Raw genomic sequence first — 23,146 nt, 5'->3', positions numbered from 1 at the left:
TCAACAGTACAAGAGACAGTACCCTGCTCCACAGAGCATCCAAATTAACTGCAGTCTCCTCCTAGTGCCCACTGCAGATGGGTCAGCCCATTCGGCAGCCCTCTTTAACATCTGCCTGGCCTTGGAGTCAGATATTGAATATACACTGATAATATCCAGTTTTTCATCCCATGGTCCAACTCCATACCTTTACTGTAGAAATACCTGAGAGCAATAAAAAAAACCTGATTATCCAACAACAAGCTGGCATTTAACTTGGGGAAAACGGAATTAATATTCCTTAGCAGATAACCCTTGGATTGAGGAATGGATACTACCCGTGTGTACCCAAGCAAGAATCGGACCAGTCAGTGTGTGCCCAGCTGTGAAGGTGGTGGTTAAATTTAAACTGCGTACGTTGCGTAAGCTCTCAAGCCCCATCAGCACTTCCGCACAATATTACAAGTCCTGGGATAGGCCGGGCGCGATTACTGTGACTCTGTCTGCCAATGTCTTACATCCGTGCAGCGCGTGGTCCTAACCGGGAAAGGCATGAGAGATCATACCCTCTCTGGGTCATGTCCATTGCATTGGATCCCTGAGTTCTGGAGAATAAAATTCCAACTGGCTCGGCTGATCCACAAAGCCCCTGACAGCGATAAGGTAACCTGCGTCAAAGTTGTACTGAAAAACGTATAATCCCCCTGCGTGCTCTGCGATCTGCTGGATGGGCCTTCAGCTCTGGTTGGACGAAGCCTGCACACAGACCTTTGCTGTGGCTTCTCCAACGCTGTGGAACTTGCTCCTGGATGATTTATGAGCAAACTTTCAAGAAATGATTACAAGCTTTTTTTTTTTTTCCCCAACCGCCGTGAAGTTCTATAAAATACATCTGACCTCATTTAACAAGTGTGATTATTTTGATTAATTGTGTATGAATTGGAGCTTTTAGAATTTGCAATCCAAGGATGTGCTAGGGGCAGAGAGAGTGTGAATGTTTTTACATAGCCCTCCATGAACACTGGAACAAGGGGGTAAGAAATACTTTGAAATAAATAAAACAAAGGCCTGCCCAGTGGAGGTGCTGCACGCCGTCGTGCGGAGGGCCCCGATTCGATTCCTGGCTCGATGCTCACAGCCCTTGGCAGTAGGAAGAGGGCGTTGTACTCCTTGCTCAAGAGTGACACCTAATGGCTGGATTCAGGGCCCATGATCGCCAGACTAGTTATGTTGGGGATGGGGGAATATAAACTAGGGGGTAGTTGTGAATGAAGGCTCATGGCACCAGTGCAAAGGTGCAGGAGGAACTACCAGATAATACGAGGTTCTGGGAGTTTTGTTTTACCCAGAACAAAATGCTCTAAGCATTGCACAAAGGTGCTTTTCATGAACCCATCTGAAAGCTCCCTCACCTTGTTTTCCAGTTTGGAACACACTGAGCCTGTCTCCCAGCGAGGTCTCTTCTTCCACAATCTGCCTGCCTGATTCCTCAGCGGTGAGGGGTCCCACTGGTCCTCCCCTACTCCCGTTCAGCAAGTGCACATGTGCCACATTCACAAGCAACAGTGACTGAACCATCCATATGGACAGACACACACATACGCTCAACAACAGGCCTTCTGGCTCTTGCTAAATGCCCCTAAAAATGGCTAGAAGTCAAGGGGGCCATGATTAGACAAAACTAGAGTCGAAGCTTTGAGAGCCACCTTCACGAGTGAGTTTTTAGGTGGAATTTGAATATGGTAAGAGGCCTCCGATTTTGCTTCCAGGAGTGGCTAAGAACAGAATGTTGACCCAGATCCAGAGAACGTGATACTGACCTTTCATCGCTGCCGTGGCTGGCAGTACAGACTCTGCTGGGGACGTCTTCTCCACCGTGTTTTCCTATCACACTTCGGGGGCGGCACATTCTGCTTCCAGGTCGACTGGACCCCATCACAAAGTGAACCACCTTGGAGTTGTACTTGGCGATGGCCTTGTCTTCATCTCTAGAACGGCAACAAAGAACCACTCACAGCTGAGTTTTCTCGTCTCTACGGTAGTTATCAGAATCTGAAACTGTGAGTGTGTTTAGACTGGAGGAGAAAAGCAGCATGGGCACATGGGATTTCCAAAACTGCGCATCCCCACCAATAACAGGAGCACACAAACGCTGCAGCCGCGCCTTTTCAAAGGCAGGTTGTTTGTCTTTGAGAAATAGTACAAGATATGTTGGCTAAATTAGCCCATATATGCTTTCCACACAGCCTGGGCTACTGTTCACATGAAGTGCCACCTGCCCCCAGTTCCCCAGGCTGGCATCTAAATGTCCTTCAGCAGTTCCTCACAGTCTGATCATCTAAGCACTTTGAATAAATTTGTGTCATCTGCAGATCTGATCGCGTCACTCGCTGCTTCCTTTTCCAGATCATTATGAATAAGTTAAACACTGGTCCCACTACAGACGTGTGGGCCACTCTGCTTTTACCCCTCCCCACTGGGAAAAACGTTCCTTCCTTATTGGACATTGCAGCTCCTAAACTAGCAAGGCATGATACTACCAGAAACAGGACTTCAACTCTGGAAAAGCTTACCAGAATTGCTTTGAGCTCATGTTTATCCATATGTCTAGTAAGAACATCAGAACCTGCCATACTGGGTCAGTCCATAGATCCATCAAGCCCAGCATCCTGTTTCCAACAGTGGCCAATCCGGGATGCAAGCACCTGGCAGGATCCCAAGGGGTAAATAAGCTTCCAAGCTGCTCATCCCAGGGATAAGAAATGGATTTCTGCAACTCTATCTTAATAATGGTTTATGGCCTTTTCCTCCAAGAACTTCTCCAAATCTTTTTTAAATGCAGCTACACTAACATCTTTCACCACATCCTCTTGCAATGAATTCTAGAGCTTATTTATGTGAAGAGTAAAAAAATATTTTCTTTTATTAATTTTAAATGTATTATCTAACTTCTTCATTGTGTGTACCCTGGTCTTTGTACTCGTTCCATTGCACTCATTATTTTGTAAAGCTCTATCATATCTCCCTCCCCTCAGCGGTCTCTTCTTCAACTGAAGAGTCCTAACCTCTTTAGCCTTTAAGAAAATGCCATACTGGGTCAGACCAAGAGTCCATCAGCCCAGCATCCTGTTTCCAACAGTGGCCAATCCAGGCCACAAGAACCTGGCAAGAACCCAAAAACTAAGTCTATTCCATGTAACCATTGCTAATGGCAGTGGCTATTCTCTAAGGCGCGGATTTTAAGAGCCCTGCTCGCCTAAATCCGCCCAAATCCGGGCGGATTTAGGCGAGCAGGGCCCTGCGCGCCGGTGAGCCTATTTTACATAGGCTCACCGGCGCGCGCAGAGCCCCGGGACTCGCGTAAGTCCCGGGGGTTTCGGAGGGGGTGTGTCAGGGGGGGCGTGTCGGGGGCGGGCCCGAACCGCGCGGCGTTTTCGGGGCGTGTCGGGAGCGTTCCGGGGGTGGGCCCGGGGGCGTGGCCGCGCCCTCCGGACCCGCCCCCAGATCGCGTCCTGGCGCGCTAGCGGCCCGCTGGTGCGCGGGGATTTACTTCTCCCTCCGGGAGGCGTAAATCCCCCAACAAAGGTAAGGGGGGGGTTTAGACAGGGCCGGGCGGGTGGGTTAGGTAGGGGAAGGGAGGGGAAGGTGAGGGGAGGGCAAAAGAAAGTTCCCTCCGAGGCCGCTCCGATTTTGGAGCTGCCTCGGAGGGAATGGGGGTAGGCTGCGCGGCTCGGCGCGCGCCGGCTATACGAAATCGATAGCCTTGCGCGCGCCGATCCCAGATTTCAGCGGATACGCGCGGCTACGTGCGTATCTACTGAAATCCAGCGTACTTTTGTTGGCGCCTGGAGCGCCAACAAAAGTACGCCTATTCACGGTTTTTGAAAATCTACCCCTAAGTGAACTTAATAGCAGGTAATGGACTTCTCCTCCAAGAACTTATCCAATCCTTTTTTAAACACAGCTACACTAACTGCACTAACCACATCCTCTGGCAACAAATTCCAGAGTTTAATTGTGCGTTGAGTAAAAAAGAACTTTCTCCGATTAGTTTTAAATGTGCCCCATGCTAACTTCATGGAGTGTCCTCTAGTCTTTCTACTATCCGAAAGAGTAAATAACCGATTCACATCTACCCGTTCTAGACCTCTCATGATTTTAAACACCTCTATCATATCCCCCCTCAGTCGTCTCTTCTCCGAGCTGAAAAGTCCTAACTTCTTTAGTCTTTCCTCATAGGGGAGCTGTTCCATTTCTTTTATCATTTTGGTAGCCTTTCTCTGTACCTTTTCTAATTCTGCTATATCTTTTTTTTAGCTGTGCTAACCAGAACTGCACACAGTACTCAAGATGAGGTCGCACCATGGAGTGATACAGAGGCATTATGATATTCTCTGTTTTATTCTCCATTCCTTTCCTAATAATCCCTGCACTCTATTTGCTTTCTTGGTTGCTGCTGCACACTGAGCAGATTTCAATGTATTTTCAACGATGATACCAAGATCCTTTTCCTGATTGGTGACTCCTAAATGTGGAAACTTACATTGTGTGGCTATAAGCTTGGTTTCTCTTCCCTAGGTGCATCACATTGCACTTGTCCACATTAAATTTCATTTGTCATTTGCATGCCCAGTCTCCTAGTTTTGCAAGGTCCTCTTGCAATTTTTCATAATCCTCTAGTGATTTAACAACTTTGAAAAATTGTTTCATCGGCAAATTTGATTATCTCACTTCTTGTTCCCATTTCCAGGTTGTTTATAAATATATTAAAAAGCATCGGTCCCAGGGCACTCCACTATTCACCTTTTTCCATTGGGAAAATGTACCATTTAGCTCTAATCTCTGTTTTCTATCTTTTAACCAGTTGTCAATCCACAATAGGACACTGCCCCCAACCCATGACTTTTTAATTTCCTAAGACGTCTCTCATGTGGGACTTTATCAAATGCTTTCTGGATATCCAGATACACCATATCAACTGGCTCACCTTTATCCACATGTTTATTTACCCCCTTAAAAAACGTAGCAGATTGGTGGGGCAAGACTTCCCTTAGCTAAATCCATGTTGGCTTTGTGCCATTAATCTATGCCTATCTATATGTTGAGAAATTTTGTTCTTTATGATAGTTTCTACTATTTTGCCTGGCACAGACGTCAGACTCACTGGTCTGTAGTTTCCTGGATCACCCTTTGATCCATTTTTAAAAATTGGAGTGACAATGGCAACCCTCCAGTATTCAGGTGCCATAGATTATTTTAATGATAGTAATTTGTAAACTAATAGCAGGTCCATAATTTAATTTTTCATTTTGGGATGTATACCATCTGGTTCAGGTGATTTGCTACTCTTTAGTTTGTTAATTTGCCCTCGACATCATCCAGGCTCACTGAAATTTGTTTCAATTCCTCTGAATCATCACTTTTGAATATGATTTCTGGCTTGAGTACCTCTTTTACATCTTCCTCAGTGAAGACCAAAGCAAAGAATTAATTTAGTCTCTACTATAGCTTTGTCATCCCTAAGTGCCCCTTTAAGTCTTGATCATCTAATGGTCCAAATGACTCGCTCCTAGGCTTCTTACTTTTGATACTTAAAAAAAAAAGACTGATATTCAAATGGTTTGATTTGGATAAGTTTTGAGTTATTTGGATAAATGATGAGTTTTGAATATTATTTATTTATTTTAAAGCTTTTATATACTGGTATTCATGGGAACATCATATCGGTTTACATGGAACAGGGTGCAAGTAACTTGGAGAGGATTGAACGGAGAAATTTGATAGGGAAAGTGGATATACATACTTGATATGGGTAGAGGAAATATATATGAAATGGGGAAATAAGAATAAATAGACAACTTGATAATATTAGAAGAAATATATACAATATTACGATAATACAAAGAGTACTATGTGCTTTCATTAATGCAATACTCTAATGCTAATATAGAATCTGCTATATGGGCTGTAGGGTGACATTGGGGGGGTGAAGTAAAGGGTAGGGTGCTATTCAGGGAATGCCTGTGTGAAGAGCCAGGTCTTCAAGCAGGCAAAAACCTCGCAATTATACATAAAACCATACACAACAGCAAGATACCCTGGCTAGACAATACCCTCCGCCTCCAACCGCCCCACTAGAGCAGCATACAAAGGAACCCTAAGACCACCCACCTTAACTCCACGAAAGATAGAGCCCTATCGATCGCAGGCCCCACCCTTTGGAGCACTATGCCTCCTGACCTCCGTCTAGAGCCATGCACCCAGAATATTAGCGGCACTTATCTGGAGAAGTGAGAGGCATTCTGGAGGTGTTCCGGAATAGAAGTGAATTAGCCAAATAAGTTATTTATTTATGTATTTATTTATTTAGGGCTTTTTTATACCGACATTCATGATACCAATCATATCATATCGGTTTACAAGAAGAAGTTATGAATGGTTTATCAAAGGTGCCCACTTGGTTCAGGGTTTCCTTCAGGTTTCTCTTTCTGAGGGCCCAATATAATAAGACAGCAGTAAAAACTGTGTGTACTGTATTCCCGTGCACATTTTAACACGCGTGCTGAAAAGAGTTAACTCCTGATGCAGTAAGGCAAATGCACTGGGAGTTAATAAGCGCGAGAACCTAAAAATGTGAGCAAAAATAAAAGAATAGTGCACATAAATCATGTTCAGCATGCACAAACCAAGAATTAGGGGCACAACATTCGGCTCCTGTGTATAAATCATGTAAGTTGTGCGCACAAAACATGAGTTAAGAGCATAAAATGTTGTGCACAGAAAACCTACATAAATCATGTTTTCTGTCCATAAACTCCAGCTTCTGCCCATGGACTAACCCTAGCCCTAGAAAGTTTTATTCCACCTCTGAACGCGAGTTAAGTTTCCAACGTTAATAAAACTTGAATAAAGCCTCCGCGCCTCCCTGCACCGGGGAGTGGTAGCTAATGCCTTGCATGGAGGAGCGCTAAGGTGCGCACACGTTTATATTCAGGACTGTGCGTATGTTGGTTTTTTTTTTTTGCAAAACTCCTTGCTATATGGAGAGTAAAGTTCCTCAGATGCACAGACATGTGTGCCAAGCCAGCACGGACATGCGCGCCAGCCTAGCGCGCCTTATCCCATCAGGGACTGAGAGAGCTTCTCTGGGAGCTGACGCTCCAAAGGGCAGGACCGCCGTCCTGTTCCCTATCCAGAAAGGGCAGAGCTGACCCCAAGGACAGAGCTCCCAGGCCCAAGGGAAAAGGAGATTTTATTTCTGAGAACCAAAGAGGTCCCTAAGAAGAGGGGACTTGAGCTCCTGCTCCTTTTCTATGCAAGAGAGAATTCCTCAGCGCAGGCTTCCTTGCAAGAAGATCCCACAAAGCTGCCGCCTCCAGGGACTTTGGGAAAGGCACCGGCAGTAGTTCCAGTGTCCTGCTGGGAAGCAGCATGCATCCAGCTCCGAGGCACCACCGGGGACGGCCGGGGAGGGTCTCTTCTGCCGAGTACTACTGACTTCTCTTCTGGCACTTTATTTTTCTGCTTTGATGTCACTAACCAAAAGTGTTTCACTTGTGATTTTATTCCTGCAATCAAATTTTCAGCAAAATGATTTAACTTTGAACAACAGCTGACTGTGAGTTTTTGCTGGACCATTGTAGAAAACTGTAGGGGCCTTGAAGGATTACACCTTTACCCCCTGGTGGGGGCAGAACGTGGCCCCAGCACTCCTCGTGAGCTCTGGTAGCCAGCGGGGCAGGGATTACAAGGAGCTTTCAAGACTCCAGAGGTCCCAGCTTCAGATGTGTCTCTGGTTCAATAAAAGGCATCAGACTGTGAAGAGCCACCTCCCTCCAAGATCAACGCACAGAAAAAGAGGGCCTGGATGTCCAATGCCAGCAACGGTCACGGTGGGACTCGCAGGATTCGGCTCCCTCTCTGAGCCACCGGCGTTCAGCTCTGCTGCCCGAAGCTGTTTGAACTTTGGATGGCTGCTGAATTATGCAAGGAAGGGGTGAAGAGTGCACTGAACATGAAAGAGAAAACCAAACCGCTTTTGTCAAAACTAAGCTTGCCCCATCAAGGGGCTCACGAGATAATGCAGACCCAGAGATCAGCCATCAAAGTGGTGCGCCTTGGACTTAGGATGGCTTTTCTGCCCTGCAGAAGGTACTTGGCAGGTTTTTATTTATTTAAACGCATGGATAAACCACGCTTATAACAAGGAAGTACGAGGTGGTGCACTGAGTTAACCTACATAAAACCAACTATGAATATCAACATAACATTCTTCATACATCAAAATCAACAAACAGAACCTGCGCACTACCCCAAACTCCCCATCCTGATTGCCGATCAAACACTGACGCAAACAAGGACTTTTTCAAAGCTTTTTTAAATGCCTTGCTGCATGGTTTCTCGCAAAGCTGATTGGGAAGCAAGCTGCAGAGGCGTGGGCCAGCGACAGGAAAAGCTCTCCCCTTTCCGATCCGGATCAGCCACTTGTTAAATAGATGGAGCCTCAAGCAAGTTTGTATTTGCTGACCTCCGCACCTGCTGGGTTTATCGATTCCTAGTACTGCATTCGTCCAAGGGCTAGAATCGCCACATACTAAAGAAGCCACCGTAAACTGAGTCGCTGATGACCAGTGCATGGGGCTTACATGACTATGCATTTGCAAGCCTGTCAGAAGGTGCAGCCGGAGCGCTCTGGACTAACTGAAGAGAGCGGAGCACAAGGCATTGCAACAGTCCAGGCCCTACCAACACACGGGCCTGGAGGACGGTACGAAAGGGTCAAGCACTGGCCTGAGCTTCCGAAGGAACCAACTATTAGGCCTTGATTAGGGGCTTGCTGAGGGACTGGGATATTGTAACAGCAAACTGAAAGCCAGAATTGATCTTAGTGAGAATGATGATTTCAGTTTTTGCAATGTTCAATAACAATTTGTTGTGAGACAGGCAGCGAGGAAAGTCTGGGAGACAGATTTTAGAGCAGAGAGATGCATTTCTGCTCTTCCCTTGCCATGGCTCTCTCCTGGACTCATTACCCCCTTGCTAAACTCAAGTTGCCAGCTGCCTCCATTTTTTTACCAACATGCTGATCTAGCCCTGGCTTTAGCATCTACGGACCTGATTTCCCTGAGGAATGCAGCACTGCCTCTCCGTGCATGCAGTCAGTATAAGTGGGGCCAGCTGGTTACCCAGATTTCTAGCAGGAAGTCATAATGTGTGCTTTCTAGGGTCTTTTCCCAGGTTTTGCCTACATTACATCTCCACAGCTCCTCAAACCCTCCAGAGCCATAACTCACTCAACTCTGAAGCACCCAGCAGCCTTCTCCCCCTTTGGGCCAGACAGTCAATGTTCCTGCTTACCACTCAGTAATAAAATATTCTTATGTTGTTTAGGATCAGCACAGCTGCACACATCTGGGATTTATTCTTCCAGTTTGTAACCATGCATGGAATGTGAGAGCAGGGATGAGGTGCAGATGTCCTGGGCAGACCAGAGACTGATTAGGACAAGAAAAGGATTCTACAGCTCAACCTGATAATCAGCAGAAAGAACTGCAGAGAACATCTTAGAGGGGAAGAAGGAACCAAGCAATCTGTTTAAAATGAGTTTCTAAGAAGTGTGGCTGCACTGTGCTGTTCCTTAGGCAGCCAGCAGATGTCGCCACAGAGAGCAGGAGTCAGAATCAGGCCAGAGTGCTGACCACGCAGCCATCGCAGCCTGTCCAGGAATGGCAAAAGGAAGGTTACCAAGGCCAACGGGAAAAGAAGTCATGGAAGGTCTCATAAGAAATCCTACTTTCTCTTGCCTGCAGAACGTGTGGGGCACAGTCCACGGAATAAAGCTTCTCACGTTTCCCTTTTGACGTCATGGAAAACGTGTGCTCTGTGCAAAGCAATGAAGGCACGAGATGGGCCCGTACTGGATATAAATGGCTTATTCTGATTGAACCTGCACAATGCCCTCTTCCACAGGACCGGAAATGGGGATTTTCTTTCTCCCCTCCTTTCACACTGTTGCCTCTGCCTCTCTTCTTGCTTCCACCAAGGAACATGTCTTTCTATATTTCAGTGGTGAGAGCTTGAAGAGAGAAGAGGCAACACAAAAGCCCTCGATCATCTGACAGCGGGAGGACAATAGTGAGGCTATAAAACATCCTTTTCCCTATGCTCCTCTGACCTCTCTTACAGGGATGACTGAAAGGGAAAGGCCATGAATTGAGGGGCTTCGGAGGACAGATAGAGCATTTGGAACAGAGAGCCTGGATCCCACAGGAGAGGGATGGGCAGCTCCATTGTTTATTACCCCGCCAAAGAACTACCCACAACTTATCACCCCCTCCCCAGCAGCAGGGTTGCTATGAAAAGGGCAGTGGGCGGCATCTAGGCCCCCACTGCACTGGAAATGGGATTCTGCTGTGGGACCCAGGACGTGAGCAGCTGGTTACAAGGGAGGAGAGCAAGGTTCTTGCGTTGACAGTGAGAGGCCCTTAGAGGCAGTCTGAAGGCTTCGTTTCCTGGAAGGAGAGGTCACGGCTTGGCCTCAGGTAACCTTTGTCCCGTTAGAAGTCTGACATGTGAGCTGAGAGGGCCTGGGTTCGTCAGCAGGCAGAGTCTCCCCCAATGCTGACACTGCCGCCGGGGAAGGGCTGCAGTAGTGCTGGGATGTGTTGGCCAAGGTCCATCTTAACAGACCATTCCCCTGCCACCCCTTATATGGGGAGGCACAGCCATGAAAACCAATTCCAATTGCTTTCTATCTTGTTTAATTGATAAAGGACTTCAGACACAAAGGGTCTGATTGGTTCATGATGGCCTGAGGTCATAAATGACATCGTACGCCTAGCCTAGGCCAATAGGGAGCAACAGAATCGCAGGAAAGCTGCTTAAAGTCTTTGGGTCTGATTTCTAAAACCCAGTTTTAAGCAACTAAATGGCTTTTAGACACCTCTTGAGGGACTGTGCACATAAAATTACGCCCAGAGGCGATTCCGTGCATACTGAAAAGAGGCGTACCGGGGGGGGCGGCGTTGGGGAGGTGAGAGCAGTTTTTATTATTGAAAGTCTGTGTGCAAATCTATGCACGTACGTTTACAGCTGGGAGCGAGCAGGATGTAAACGCGTGCACGTATGCTGGGTGCTTATTTTCCAGGCCAGCTTACGTGCAGAAGTCGGCGTCTGCGGCTGGGTTACCTTCTACACAGGCTGTTGTAAAATTGCCCCCTTTATGTAAACTAAGTCCCTTGATTTAACGCGTCTCCTTCAGAGAGAACGCGAGCTGCTCCAGTCCCTGCTCCTCAATGATCCGCACAGCTGCACCTCTAAAGTCTGTATCTCTGGGGGAAAAAAGCTTAGCAAATACCTAAATCTCCTACCTGCCTTTCAGCAACACGTCTGTCCTCCCCTAACCTCAGCAGCCTCCTCTGGCCCCTTTGCTACCTGCGCAAGACCTCCATTTCCTCACCTAAGCTCAGCTCATGGCACCGTCTCTGCTTATAACTCTTCCCTTACCTGCCCTCGCTGTGAGCCTTCTGCTGGACACTCAGCAGCAGCAGCCGGATCTCCTCTTTCAGCATGTCCTTGATCACTGGCGGATCGGCGAGGACAGGTCTACCTCTTGGCACGAGCTGCTGATCCGCAGAGAACGTGCCCCTCCGAAGTTCACGCCACAGCTCCAACAGAGTGTCCACCTGAAAGAGAGAGAGGGCGCACAAGCCGATGACGGGAAGCTGCCCTGCAAATTACAGAGACATTTTCAGATGAAAGGAAGCTGGCCACAACCAGCCATTCAGCCACTCTTTGAAAGCGGGGCCATTGTGGTGCAGAAATCCCTATTTACTGCAGCTCGACGCCCTCGCGCTGATAAAAGTTATACGCAGACTTTTAGCCGCAAAAAAAATAATAATTGGGGGGTTTTCAGCCATTTTGCTTACGTGGATCTATAGAGTGAAAAAGGAAGTGTCAGTCCATCTGTCCATTTGCTTCTAACTAATAACCGGAGTTTGATTATTTTGTTAAATGTTTGTTGCTGTGTGTACGGTGTGCAATTTATTTTTTGTATATTATAAACTATGAGAAGAGAAGACAGGAGGCTATTGGGCTACGGAGAAGTGCCGCTCAGTAATCTGGGGGGAGAAGGGGCTGGGGATGATTATGTCGGATGTAGGAATTTGGTTTCAGTGATGAAGGGAAGGGGAGGGTATGGCTAGTATTTGTATTTTTTGTTGATTTTAACAGGTGCTGTGTTTTATTATGGATTTTTGAGGTGTATATTAAGATAAAGCAATCAACAAATGTAAATAAACAAACCAGAGAACCACCAGTCTACACTGAAGACTCCAGGCAGCTCATTTTCACTTCACCCCTGCTGGGGTGGCTTTGCTTCTCAGATGAGCTGGTAGCCCCAACGTCATTCTGAATGCAGCCAAACACTGCAATTACAGAAGAGCCTGGATGCAGAGGGGCAGGTGACCATTCTCTCCCTTAACCCCCTTCCCAGGGGGAAGCTGCCTGAGAGGCACCGAAAACATCTGCGCCTGTGAACAGCCACAAGAAACCCAGTGCTCCCCTCCCCAACATCTGGAATGAACAAAAAATACAAACCAGCCCTAAGGAATAAGCTGCTAGCGGAGAGGCAGGCAGCCTTCCCGCAGATCCCTAACCTTCACCCAAGGGGCTTTCATCAATTAGACAAAGACCTTTATATTCTTGCTTTTAATGGGGAGTGCAGGGAGGTGCTCTAACTCCGGTAAAGAACAGTACAAGTCTAAAAATAAAAATCGGAATTGTTTTCCAAAATATGTAAAATACGTAGTAACTATTACAATAAAGAAAACAAGGGATTAAAATATATAAAAAGAGCCACAGGAAGACCTGCAGTGTACTGGGTCTGACAACCATATCTTAAATAGGATGAGAAATCTCCATGGTGCACACATTAAACCAGAAGCTAGAGAGCGCTCTAATATGCACGCATTAAACCAGAAACTAGAGAGCGCTCTAATCTGCACACATTAAACCAGAAGCTAGAGAGCGCTCTAATCTGCACGCATTAAACCAGAAACTAGAGAGCGCTCTAATATGCACGCATTAATCCAGAAACTAGAGAGCGCTCTAATCTGCACGCATTAAACAGAAACTAGAGAGCGCTCTAATCTGCACGCATTAAACCAGAAACTAGAGAGCGCTCTAATCTGCACGCTTTAACCAGAAACTAGAGAGCGTTCTAATCTGCACGCATTAAACAGAAACTAGAGAGCGCTCTAATCTGTACGCATTAAACCAGAAACTAGAGAGCACTCTAATCTGCACGCATTGAACCAGAAACTAGAGAGCGTTCTAATCTATATGCATTAAACCAGAAACTAGAGAGCGCTCTAATCTGTACGCATTGAACCAGAAACTAGAGAGCGTTCTAATCTATATGCATTAAACCAGAAACTAGAGAGCACTCTAATCTGCACGCATTAAATCAGAAACTAGAGAGCGCTCTAATCTGTACGCATTAAACCAGAAACTAGAGAGCGCTCTAATCTATTCGCATTGAACCAGAAACTAGAGAGCGCTCTAATCTGTACGCATTAAACCAGAAACTAGAGAGGGTTCTATATATAAATTGTTCCACGCATAGAGAAAGATGGAAGGAAGGCAAAACAGTTACCGTCATGGTTAAAAGGTGAAGTGAAAGAGGCTATTTTATCCAAAAAAAATCCTTCAAAAATTGGAAGAAGAATTCATCTGAAGAAAATAGGAAAAAGCATAAGGATCGTCACGATAAGTGTAAAACATTGATAAGGCAGGCTAAGAAAGAATTTGAAATGAAATTGGCCAGAGGCAAAAACTCATAATAAAAATCTTTAAAATATATCTGAAGCAGGAAACCTGTGAGGGAGTCGTCTGGACCATTAGATGACAGAGGGGTTAAAGGGGCTCTTAGGGAAGATAAGGCCATTGCAGAAAGACTAAATTAATTCTTTGCTTTAGTGTTTACTAATGAGGATGTTGGGCTAATACCGGTTCCTGAGATGGTTTTCAAGGGCAATGAGTCAGATGAACTGAATCAAATCACTGTGAACCTGGAAGATGTAGTAGGCCACACTGACAAACTAAAGAGTAGCAAATCACCTGGACCGGATGGTATGCATCCCAGGGTTCTGCTATTAACCAATTTGATTCAGGGAATAGGCACTTCTATTACTGGCATTAGAAGCAAGGGATCTACTTAATATTTTGAGTACTTGTAACCTGAATTGGCCACTGTTGGAAACAGGATGCTAGGCTTGATGGATCCTTGTTCTGACCCAGTTTGGCAACTTCTTATATTGTTAAATTACTCTATAAACGATACAATAAAATCATCAGCTGTCCAATATTAAAAAACTAAACAAAACAAGGGATTAAGCTGTCCAATAGTTTCAGCTGTATTTATCCGCTTCCCATGGTCTCTTCACTGAAAGCATTCTTAAATAAACATTTTTAAGAGCTTTTTTAAACGAGGCTGACTTGGTTAATAAACGTAAATTACCAGGAAGAGAATTCCAAAGTAACATATATGGAGGCAATTCTGTAACTGCCCACATAGTGTTAACGTCGATGACCACAGACTTCACACCGACTCCTGCTTTCCCTTTGAAAATTATCCCAAAAGTGCCCCTACATATTTCTACCTGCTAATGTGTGCACAGTTTTTTGGGAAAAATATCTGCATATTTTTGAAAATTCAAAAGATTCAGGTGAATTTTCTAAGGAATTACGCGCATAAATGTAACATACTATCGTAGCAATTTTCAAAAGCCATTTACCCCCATTAAGTGCACTTACATGCTTAAACTTATGGACAACTCAATGGCCTATATTGTAGCAATTTTCAAAAGCCATTTACCCCCCATTAAGTGCACTTACATGCTTAAACTTATGGACAACTCAATGGCCTATATTGTAGCAATTTTCAAAAGCCATTTACCCCCATTAAGTGCACTTACATGCTTAAACGTATGGACAATTCAATGGCCTATACTGTAGCAATTTTCAAAAGCCCACTTACACGGGTAAAGTGCATTTACACGTGTAAAACTCAATGTTAAGCGCCTAAATGCTTTTACAAATTAGGCCTTCAGTGTGTAAGTGCAAACCCCTCCCCAGCTCATGCCCCTATGTGCCAATGTTTACCCACATAGCAGGCAGGCAGATTTCAGGGCCTCTTTTCCTAACCTGACTGCCAGCACACTTTTTTTTTTTTAAACATATTCGTCCTTTTTGTTCCTCCAACTTAATATTGCCATGATACTAAGTTGGAGGAAGTGCAGAAAAGCAGAACACGTTTTGGGCTGCTCAGAAATGAATGACTGCTCTGGGGCAGGTTTAATTTCTGAATCGGGAGAGAATAGCTAGCTAATAGCCTCATCAACATGCATTTAGTTTTGCGGGGGAGGTGGGGATGCGCTGATCCCCTTATAGAATAAGGAGTTGTGGACGTGCGCCCACAACCTGCGTCCAACCAGGGATTAAACAGAGTACTCGGCTGAGTGCACTGATTCGCATCGGCCTGACTGAGCGGAGACGTTGCCGGGGGTGGGCGGCATTAGGGCTACAGCGCGCAGAGATTTCCACTTTCATAGCTACGTACCTCGTTTGGAAAGGGGAGCGTATCCACAGGAGTCTGTGGGGATTTCTTCCCAGGGCACTATCAGAAGGAAATTCCACACGAGCTTTCCCTTTCAGAGCCCGTGCAAAGTCCCAGGGAAAAAATAGCCAGGGGCTTTGCAGCTGCCTGTGTGGTTCTAAAACTTGCCCCCAGAAGTCAAACAGAAACATGGTCAAAGAGCAAGGCAGTGCCGAGATTCTGGTGATGTCAGTACCGTCTCCTGATGTCCTGGCTCTCCTCGGTTGTGCTTGCTGGCAGAGGGGATGGCCTCATGCCCGGGAGCCTCTTCTGGGGCTTCCTCCAAACCCGGAGATTGCACATGCAGGATCCTCTCAGAATGAGACTTTTTACAGCTACAGATCACTAGAAGGAATCAGGGGAAAGGATTTCCTCTGGAAACAGACACTTAATGTCCAGGGACTTTCCTCGGTAGGGGTAACACAGATGTGGTTATAGCAGCTCCTGAGACATAAGGAGAGCCACGGAAGAGTAATGTAGTCTGGCTCACTGAACATGAAGATTTCCTGACCCGGAGGGAGCCATTAACTTCTCAGGCCAGTAAACCATCAGGGACACTGACCTCAATAAAGATCTTTGCTGATTCTTTCTTCCTACATGTGTCAAAGACCTCGGAGAAAGTCTTCACGTCACCTTTGTGTGTCACGATTCTGCCTAACGTGGCGAGACAATGTTTTCCCAAGCTAAGGAAAAACAATCCTGTCACCCCTTGCTCTCCAGAGCTGCTAAGTGTGCACCTGAGTGCACACACACACGCACTGCCCACCTTAGTGCCGTTTCCTCTCCTCGTGCCACACTTCCCACAGAAGCAGAATCCTTGAGCTTGCATCTAATCACCAATCAAAAAAAAAAAAATAATAATAATAAAGCAGTCGCTGCCACGTAAAAAGACACCCTGCTTCTGAAACATGCACCATGAAGAGAAATATAGAGACCAAGAGACACTAACTGCCAGGACAAAAGTAGAAACAGCTCAACCTGTACATTTCAAATATTGTAACGTGGCCCAGAACACCAATACACCGCCTGTTGGGAGATGCAGATTGGCAAGTAGAACAAGCTGGACTGCTATACAGATCTTACATGAACGAGTAGATGTGACTCGGTTATTTACACTTTCGAATAATAGAAGGACTAGGGGGCATTCCATGAAGTTAGCAAGTAGCACATTTAAGACTAATAGGAGAAAATTCTTTTTCACTCAACACACAATAAAGCTCTGGAATTTGTTGCCAGAGGATGTGGTTAGTGCAGTTAGTGTAGCTGGGTTCAAAAAAGGTGTCGATAAGTTCTTGGGGGAGAAGTCCATTAACGGCTATTAATCAATTTTACTTAGGGAATAGCCACTGCTATTAATTGCATCAGTAGCATGGGATCTTCTTAGTGTTTGGGTAATTGCCAGGTTCTTGTGGCCTGGTTTTGGCCTCTGTTGGAAACAGGATGCTGGGCTTGATGGACCCTTGGTCTGACCCAGCATGGCAATGTCTTATGTTCTTATGCTAGCAGAATATCTCATCTCAGTGCCACATGCAGAACACAGACATATCCTCAAACAGAGAATGAGTGACCACAAATTAGAAACAGAAATGTGCAGACAACCACTGAAATGGAAACTCCAAGAAACCAGACTCTGTATGCAGTGCAACATTGGGGAACGAGAAACAGAAATGCATTTCCTCCCGTACTCTGCAAAATACAAAGAGATCAGAGATGGATATTTCCCAAAGCTGAGAGAAAAAAAATCAAAGGCTTGCTATAAAAGAGAGAGCAGGGGAAAACCATACAGTCCTGGGGGAAGAGGAGAAACAGCAGTAAAGGGCAGGCAAACTTTATTATTTTTTACACAGGGCCACATTAGTGGGGGGAGGGAGACTATTAAAAAGAAAAGTCTGACAACCCCTGACCATCCCCAGAGCCAAAGAAGGAGTTGTGTTCTTTTGAGGAAAGGGCACAGAAGGCAGGCCTGCGCTTTCTAATCCCGACAAGATGTGCATTGCTTGCTCGGTGGGGTAAGCAGAGGATGGATGCGGCGCTGAGCACCGTAAAAGCCCTGCAGTCGGATTGCTCTCCCTGCTTTTTCCACATTATCCTTACCCTCCCCGTCTGCGTTTTCCTTTGTGGTGGCCAGGCTTGCATTCCCGGAGGAGCGTCAGGCCTGTGCAGAATTCATTTTTATAATGTTTTAGAAGGGACTTCTTTGGCTGTTTTTGCAACCCGCTGGGATCTTAGTTTGTAAAAATAAACACACGCCATTGCTTAAAAGCTGTTAGAACTCTCATGTTTGCTGAGTTTAGATAGAAATGCAATAACGTGTTGGTTAATTGCTTGGAAATTTTCAAGCCTTTTCCTAATTAATAAAAAAAAAGAAAAGACGTAGCTGCAAACGGAAATGCGATGGGGGTTATCCGGCGTTTTGCACCAAGTGCCGCACGGCTGATGATCTACAAACCTGGGAACCTTTGAGTTGCGGTCGCCCTGAGATTGCAGTTAATAGATATCAGCTTTCTCCCTTCCACCCCCTCAACCAATCCTCTCTCTCTTTCTTTCACCTGCCTCCCCTCCCGGGATGACCCCCAGCATACTTCCCCTTCGTCTCTCCCTCTCCCCAGCACTCTCTTTGCTCCCTCCCCCTGTAAGTCTCAGCTCCTCCTCTCTCTACCCTTGGCTGAGTGACTCCCAAGTCCTGCAATCACAGCTGCAGACTGAGGTTTGTGCATCGCAGCCCCGCTCCAGTTTCTCCCCACCTGCTGCTTGCAGTGTCTGCTCCAGGCTCGCCCCTCTTCTCCTCTTCTCTGCAGGCTTACTGAGCTGCATACAGAGAGGCCCCTGAGATTTCTAGCAATTCCCCTGAGACCCTGCCACGATGCAGATTCCCCGAGTCTCAGGGTGAAATCCTGAGTTCCCAGGTATGCTGAACTACCTGCTGTGTACAAAAAGCTCCTCGCCCTCGGGGAAGGAGAGATTCAGCATACAGAGGATGCCTTCAGGCACACTGCCTCCATTCTGGGAGCCTCTGTGCTGCTTTGGAGAGGGAAGGAAAGAGATCACTCTTCAGCGAAGGAAGGAAGTGTTCCTGTAGCTGGGCCCTGCCCCGGATCAAAACACTGTAAAAGGATTTCAGGGAGTAGGATGTAGGGAGATGCAGGGGCTTCGTGCAGATTTGAAAGCAGTACCAACATTGACCAAAAGCCTGCATCCTAGGATCTTGATTGCTGTCAGAAGAAAACTGAAATAAATACATAATTCTGCTTATGTTATCCAGGAGGTGAAAACAAAGAACTTCTTGGTCAGATACTTTTTCTTTAATTTCATTATACTTATCTACAATAAACTCTTGGCTCGATCACAATTGATTGAAACTAAATCCATCTAAGACCACTCTGACTTATTTATCACTAGCTCCACCTCCTTATTTACTGTTCAAGGGTATTTCCATTCCTATAGGTACTTTTACTAGTAGTTTAGGGGTTATAATCAATTCAGATCTCTCAATGCATTTCTAATATTACAAACCGATCTTTTTTCAAACTTCATATACTGAAAAGAATTCGTCCATTTCTCTTTCTTCATGACTTTCACACAGTGCTACAGTCTCTGATATTTTCTGGATTGGATTACTGCAATGCTCTATTCTCAGGGCTATCAGACTCAACTATTTTTCCATTACAACTAATACAAAACTCTGCAGCTCGGATCTCATCAGGTTCTACTCGCAGATCACATATTACTCCTGTTCTTTTCTCTTTTCACTGGCTACCAGTTAAATACAGAATTCATTACAAAGTACTGACTATTATTCATGCACTTATTTACAATACAACTTCAACTTGGCTTTGCTCTAACCTTCGCATTTACAAACCAGCCAGACAACTCAGATCACTTTCTAAGAACCTTCTGGACATACCTAATGTTAAGCTGGCCAGACTGGAATTAACTAGGAAAGGGCTCTATCAGTAGCTGGCCCTATTCTTTGGAATTCACTCCCTGATTCTCTCCGGCTTATTTCTTCTGTACAACAATTCAAAAAAATGTTAAAAACTTACTTATTCCAGCAAGCATTTAGTTCACTGACTACATCTTCATTTCCATATATTAAGTTCTGGTTTTGTTTTCGTTTATGATGGGCTTTTATTATATTTATGATATGTTGTGTATTGTCTGATTGCTTTGAATTTTATGTACGTTTTTATTGTCAAGCGTTTTGATTAATTCTTCGAATTGTAAAGGCGGTATACAAACATCTTTAAATAAATAAATAAATAGAGAGCAGATGGATCATTTTATTATCTGAAAACTCTGAAGCGGGGGGGGGGGGGGGAGGCAATTCCGGTCCTCAAGAACCACAAAAAGAAAATTATTACTTACCTGCTAATTTTCGTTCCTGTAGTACCATGGATCAGTCCAGACAGTGGGTTATGTCCCCAATTCAGCAGATGGAGTCAGCACAAGCTTTGAGGGGGCGTCACCATATATACTACTACCCCCTCTGCAGGAGTTCAGTATCGAGTATATCAAAGCCAGAGTAGAAACCCCTGAAGGATCAAGTTTGTGGAAACAGATAATGAAAACAATTGTAACCGCAACAAGTAACTGCAAACATCCTACCAACTTGTAGGGAGCTGTGGAAAACAGCGAAAAGAAACGACTGTGAAGACACAGAACACTGCGAGCAAGAAGCAGCGCAGAGCTGAGCAGGATCAAGAACCCAAACGCGGTGGGCGTCTGGACTGATCCATGGTACTACAGGAACGAAAATTAGCAGGTAAATAATAATTTTCTTTTCCCTGTACGTACCTGGATCAGTCCAGACAGTGGGAGGTACCCAAGCTTCCCTAAATCGGGTGGGGTCCTGCGAGGCCTGCTCGGAGAACCTGCTCGCCAAAGTGTCCAGAGACCGAAGAGGCGAGGTGCAGACGATAGTGCCTCGAGAACGTGTGTAACGATTTCCAGGTGGCTGCCCTACAAATTTCCTGCGAGGATACCGAGCGAACCTCCGCCCAGGAAGCCGCCTGAGAACGTGTAGAATGCGCTATGATTCCGGGTGGGGGAGTCCGACCCGCCCCAATGTAAGAAGCAGCAATGCCGGCCTTCAGCCATCTGGCAATGGTAGTCTTCGAGGCCTGAGACCCCTTCTTAGGACCGGCCCAGAGTACAAAGAGATGGTCAGAGGTCCGGAACTCATTTGTAGCCTCCAGATAGAGGCGCAGAGTGCGCTTGACATTCAAGAGACGGAGAGACTTCGGCTCTGAGGAAGAGAAGGACAGCAACTCCACCGTCTGGTTCACATGGAATGCAGAAACCACCTTCGGAAGGAAGGAGGGAACGGTGCGAAGCGAAACTCCAGAGTCGGAGAAACGGAGATAGGACTCTCTACACGACAGAGCCTGCAGCTCTGAGATGCGTCGAGCGGAACAGATGGCCACAAGAAATACAGTCTTGAGAGTGAGATCCTTTATCGTTGCGCTGCGCAGCGGCTCAAACGGTGGTCCCGACAGGGAGCGAAGCACAAGGTTAAGACTCCAGGAGGGACAAGGGTTCCGTAACGGAGGACGCATATGCTTGACACCCTTGAGAAAACGAGCAATGTCAGGATGCTGTAGAAGAGAGCCCCCATCGCTCAACAGCGAACCAAGGGCGGCCACCTGAACCCGTAGTGAATTATAGGCGAGCCCTTTTTCCACCCCCGCCTGTAGAAACTGAAGGATCTGAGGTACAGAAGCCTTAGCGGGTCTCGTGGCCTGGCTAGTACACCACAGCTCGAACACCTTCCAGACTCGAACATAGGCCGCCGATGTCGATGTCTTTCGTGCCCGCAATAGCGTGGATACTACTGCCTCCGGGTAGCCCCGACGCCGGAGGCGGCGCCTCTCAAAAGCCAGGCCGCAAGACAGAAGAGTTCTGCCTGCTCGAAAAATACCGGGCCCTGATGTAGGAGCTGGGGGAGGTGCCCCAGCCTGATTGGCCCGTCGATCACCAGCTGTAGCAGGTCCGCAAACCTGGGTCGCCTGGGCCATTCTGGGGCGATGAAAACCACGGTCCCCTGATGGCTTTCTATTCTGCGGAGCATCCTGCCCACCAGGGGCCATGGTGGAAAAGCGTAGAGCAGAAGATGTGGCGGTCACGGGAGGACCAGGGCATCCACTCCCTCCGCGCTGCGCTCTCTCCGGCGACTGAAGAAGCGTGGAGCCTTGGCGTTGAGAGCGGACGCCATCAGATCCAAGTGGGGGGCCCCCCACCGATGGACGAGAAGTTGCATCGCTTTGTCGGAGAGAGACCACTCTCCGGGGTCCAGCAGTTGACGACTGAGGAAGTCCGCCTGGACGTTGTCCACACCGGCGATGTGCGAGGCCGCTAGCCGGACGAGATGACGCTCCGCCCATTGCATCAGCAGCGCCGCCTCGAGCGCGGGCTGCGCATGCCTCCTTATCGGTTGATGTAGGCCACGGTGGTAGCGTTGTCCGATAGGATTCTGACTTCCCGGTTCCGAAGAAGCGGGAGGAAATGTCGCAGAGCTAGCCGGACCGCTCTGGTTTCCAGACGGTTGATTGACCACTTCGCCTCCACCGTGGACCACGTCCCCTGCGTGGCGCTTCGATCGCAGACTGCACCCCAGCCTACTAGACTGGCATCGGTGGTCACCACCACCCAATTTGGCAGATCGAGGGACACGCCACGGGCCAGGTTCGGCGGATCCAACCACCAGCCCAGACTGTCCCTGGCATTCTGCGGGAGTGGGAGAATCATCTGGTAGTCCTGCGATACTGGTTTCCAACGGGAGAGGAGCGCCCACTGTAAGGTCCTGAGGTGCGCGAAAGCCCAAGGTACAAGGTCGATGGTGGACCCCATCACTCCCAGGAGTTGCAGGTAGTCCCAGGAGGTGGGCTCTGGTAACGCAGAGAACCGTCGTGTGTGATCCCGCAAGGATTGAGCTTTGTTCTGGCGCAGAAAAACTTTGCCCAGTAGGGTGTCGAAGGTCGCCCCCCAAAAAAACCCAAGCGTTGCGAGGGCATGAGGGAGCTCTTGGAGAAGTTCACTACCCATCCCAGGGAATGTAGAAACCGTACTACTCGAGTCACCGCTGAGCGTCCATGATCGAATGACTTCGCCCGGAGGAGCCAATCGTCCAGATAAGGATGAACCAGGATGCCCTCCTTCCGGAGAGCTGCTGCCACGACTACCATGATCTTGGTGAAGGTGCGCGGCGCCGTCGCCAATCCGAACGGGAGAGCCGTGAACTGAAAATGCTGGTCCAGAATTTTGAAACGAAGGAAACGGTGGTGGTCCGGGCGGATGGGAATGTGCAGGTAGGCCTCTGTTAAGTCCAGGGAGGCGAGGAACTCCCCCCGATGCACCACCGCAATCACTGACCGGAGCGTTTCCATGCGGAACCGAACGACTCGAAGGGATTTGTTGACTTCCTTGAAGTCTAGGATAGGCCGGAAGGAACCGTCCTTCTTTGGTACGACGAAATAGATGGAATAGTGGCCCGAGCCCACCTCTCTGAAGGGCACG

The 23,146-nt window shown here is 47.0% G+C and overlaps 1 protein-coding gene across 4 annotated transcripts in view; it reads right to left on the bottom strand.

Annotated features, from left to right (window-relative positions):
• LOC115100137 (coiled-coil domain-containing protein 24-like) overlaps nt 1-23,146 on the bottom strand; it is a 53,705-nt gene that overhangs the window by 21,740 nt on the left and 8,819 nt on the right. For all 4 annotated transcript variants that reach the window (XM_029618390.1, XM_029618391.1, XM_029618393.1 and 1 more), the window contains exons 3-4: nt 11,485-11,663; nt 1,800-1,967 (exon numbers count right to left, since the gene is read on the bottom strand). In XM_029618390.1, the coding sequence (XP_029474250.1) occupies nt 1,800-1,967; nt 11,485-11,663 (347 nt within the window). The remainder of the gene's footprint in view (nt 1-1,799; nt 1,968-11,484; nt 11,664-23,146) is intronic.

This window comes from Rhinatrema bivittatum, chromosome 10, assembly GCF_901001135.1.
Source record: "Rhinatrema bivittatum chromosome 10, aRhiBiv1.1, whole genome shotgun sequence".
Taxonomy (NCBI): Eukaryota; Metazoa; Chordata; class Amphibia; order Gymnophiona; family Rhinatrematidae; genus Rhinatrema; species Rhinatrema bivittatum.
The sequence above is the reverse complement of the archived record's forward strand: the minus strand, read 5'-3'. Positions and strand labels throughout refer to the sequence as shown.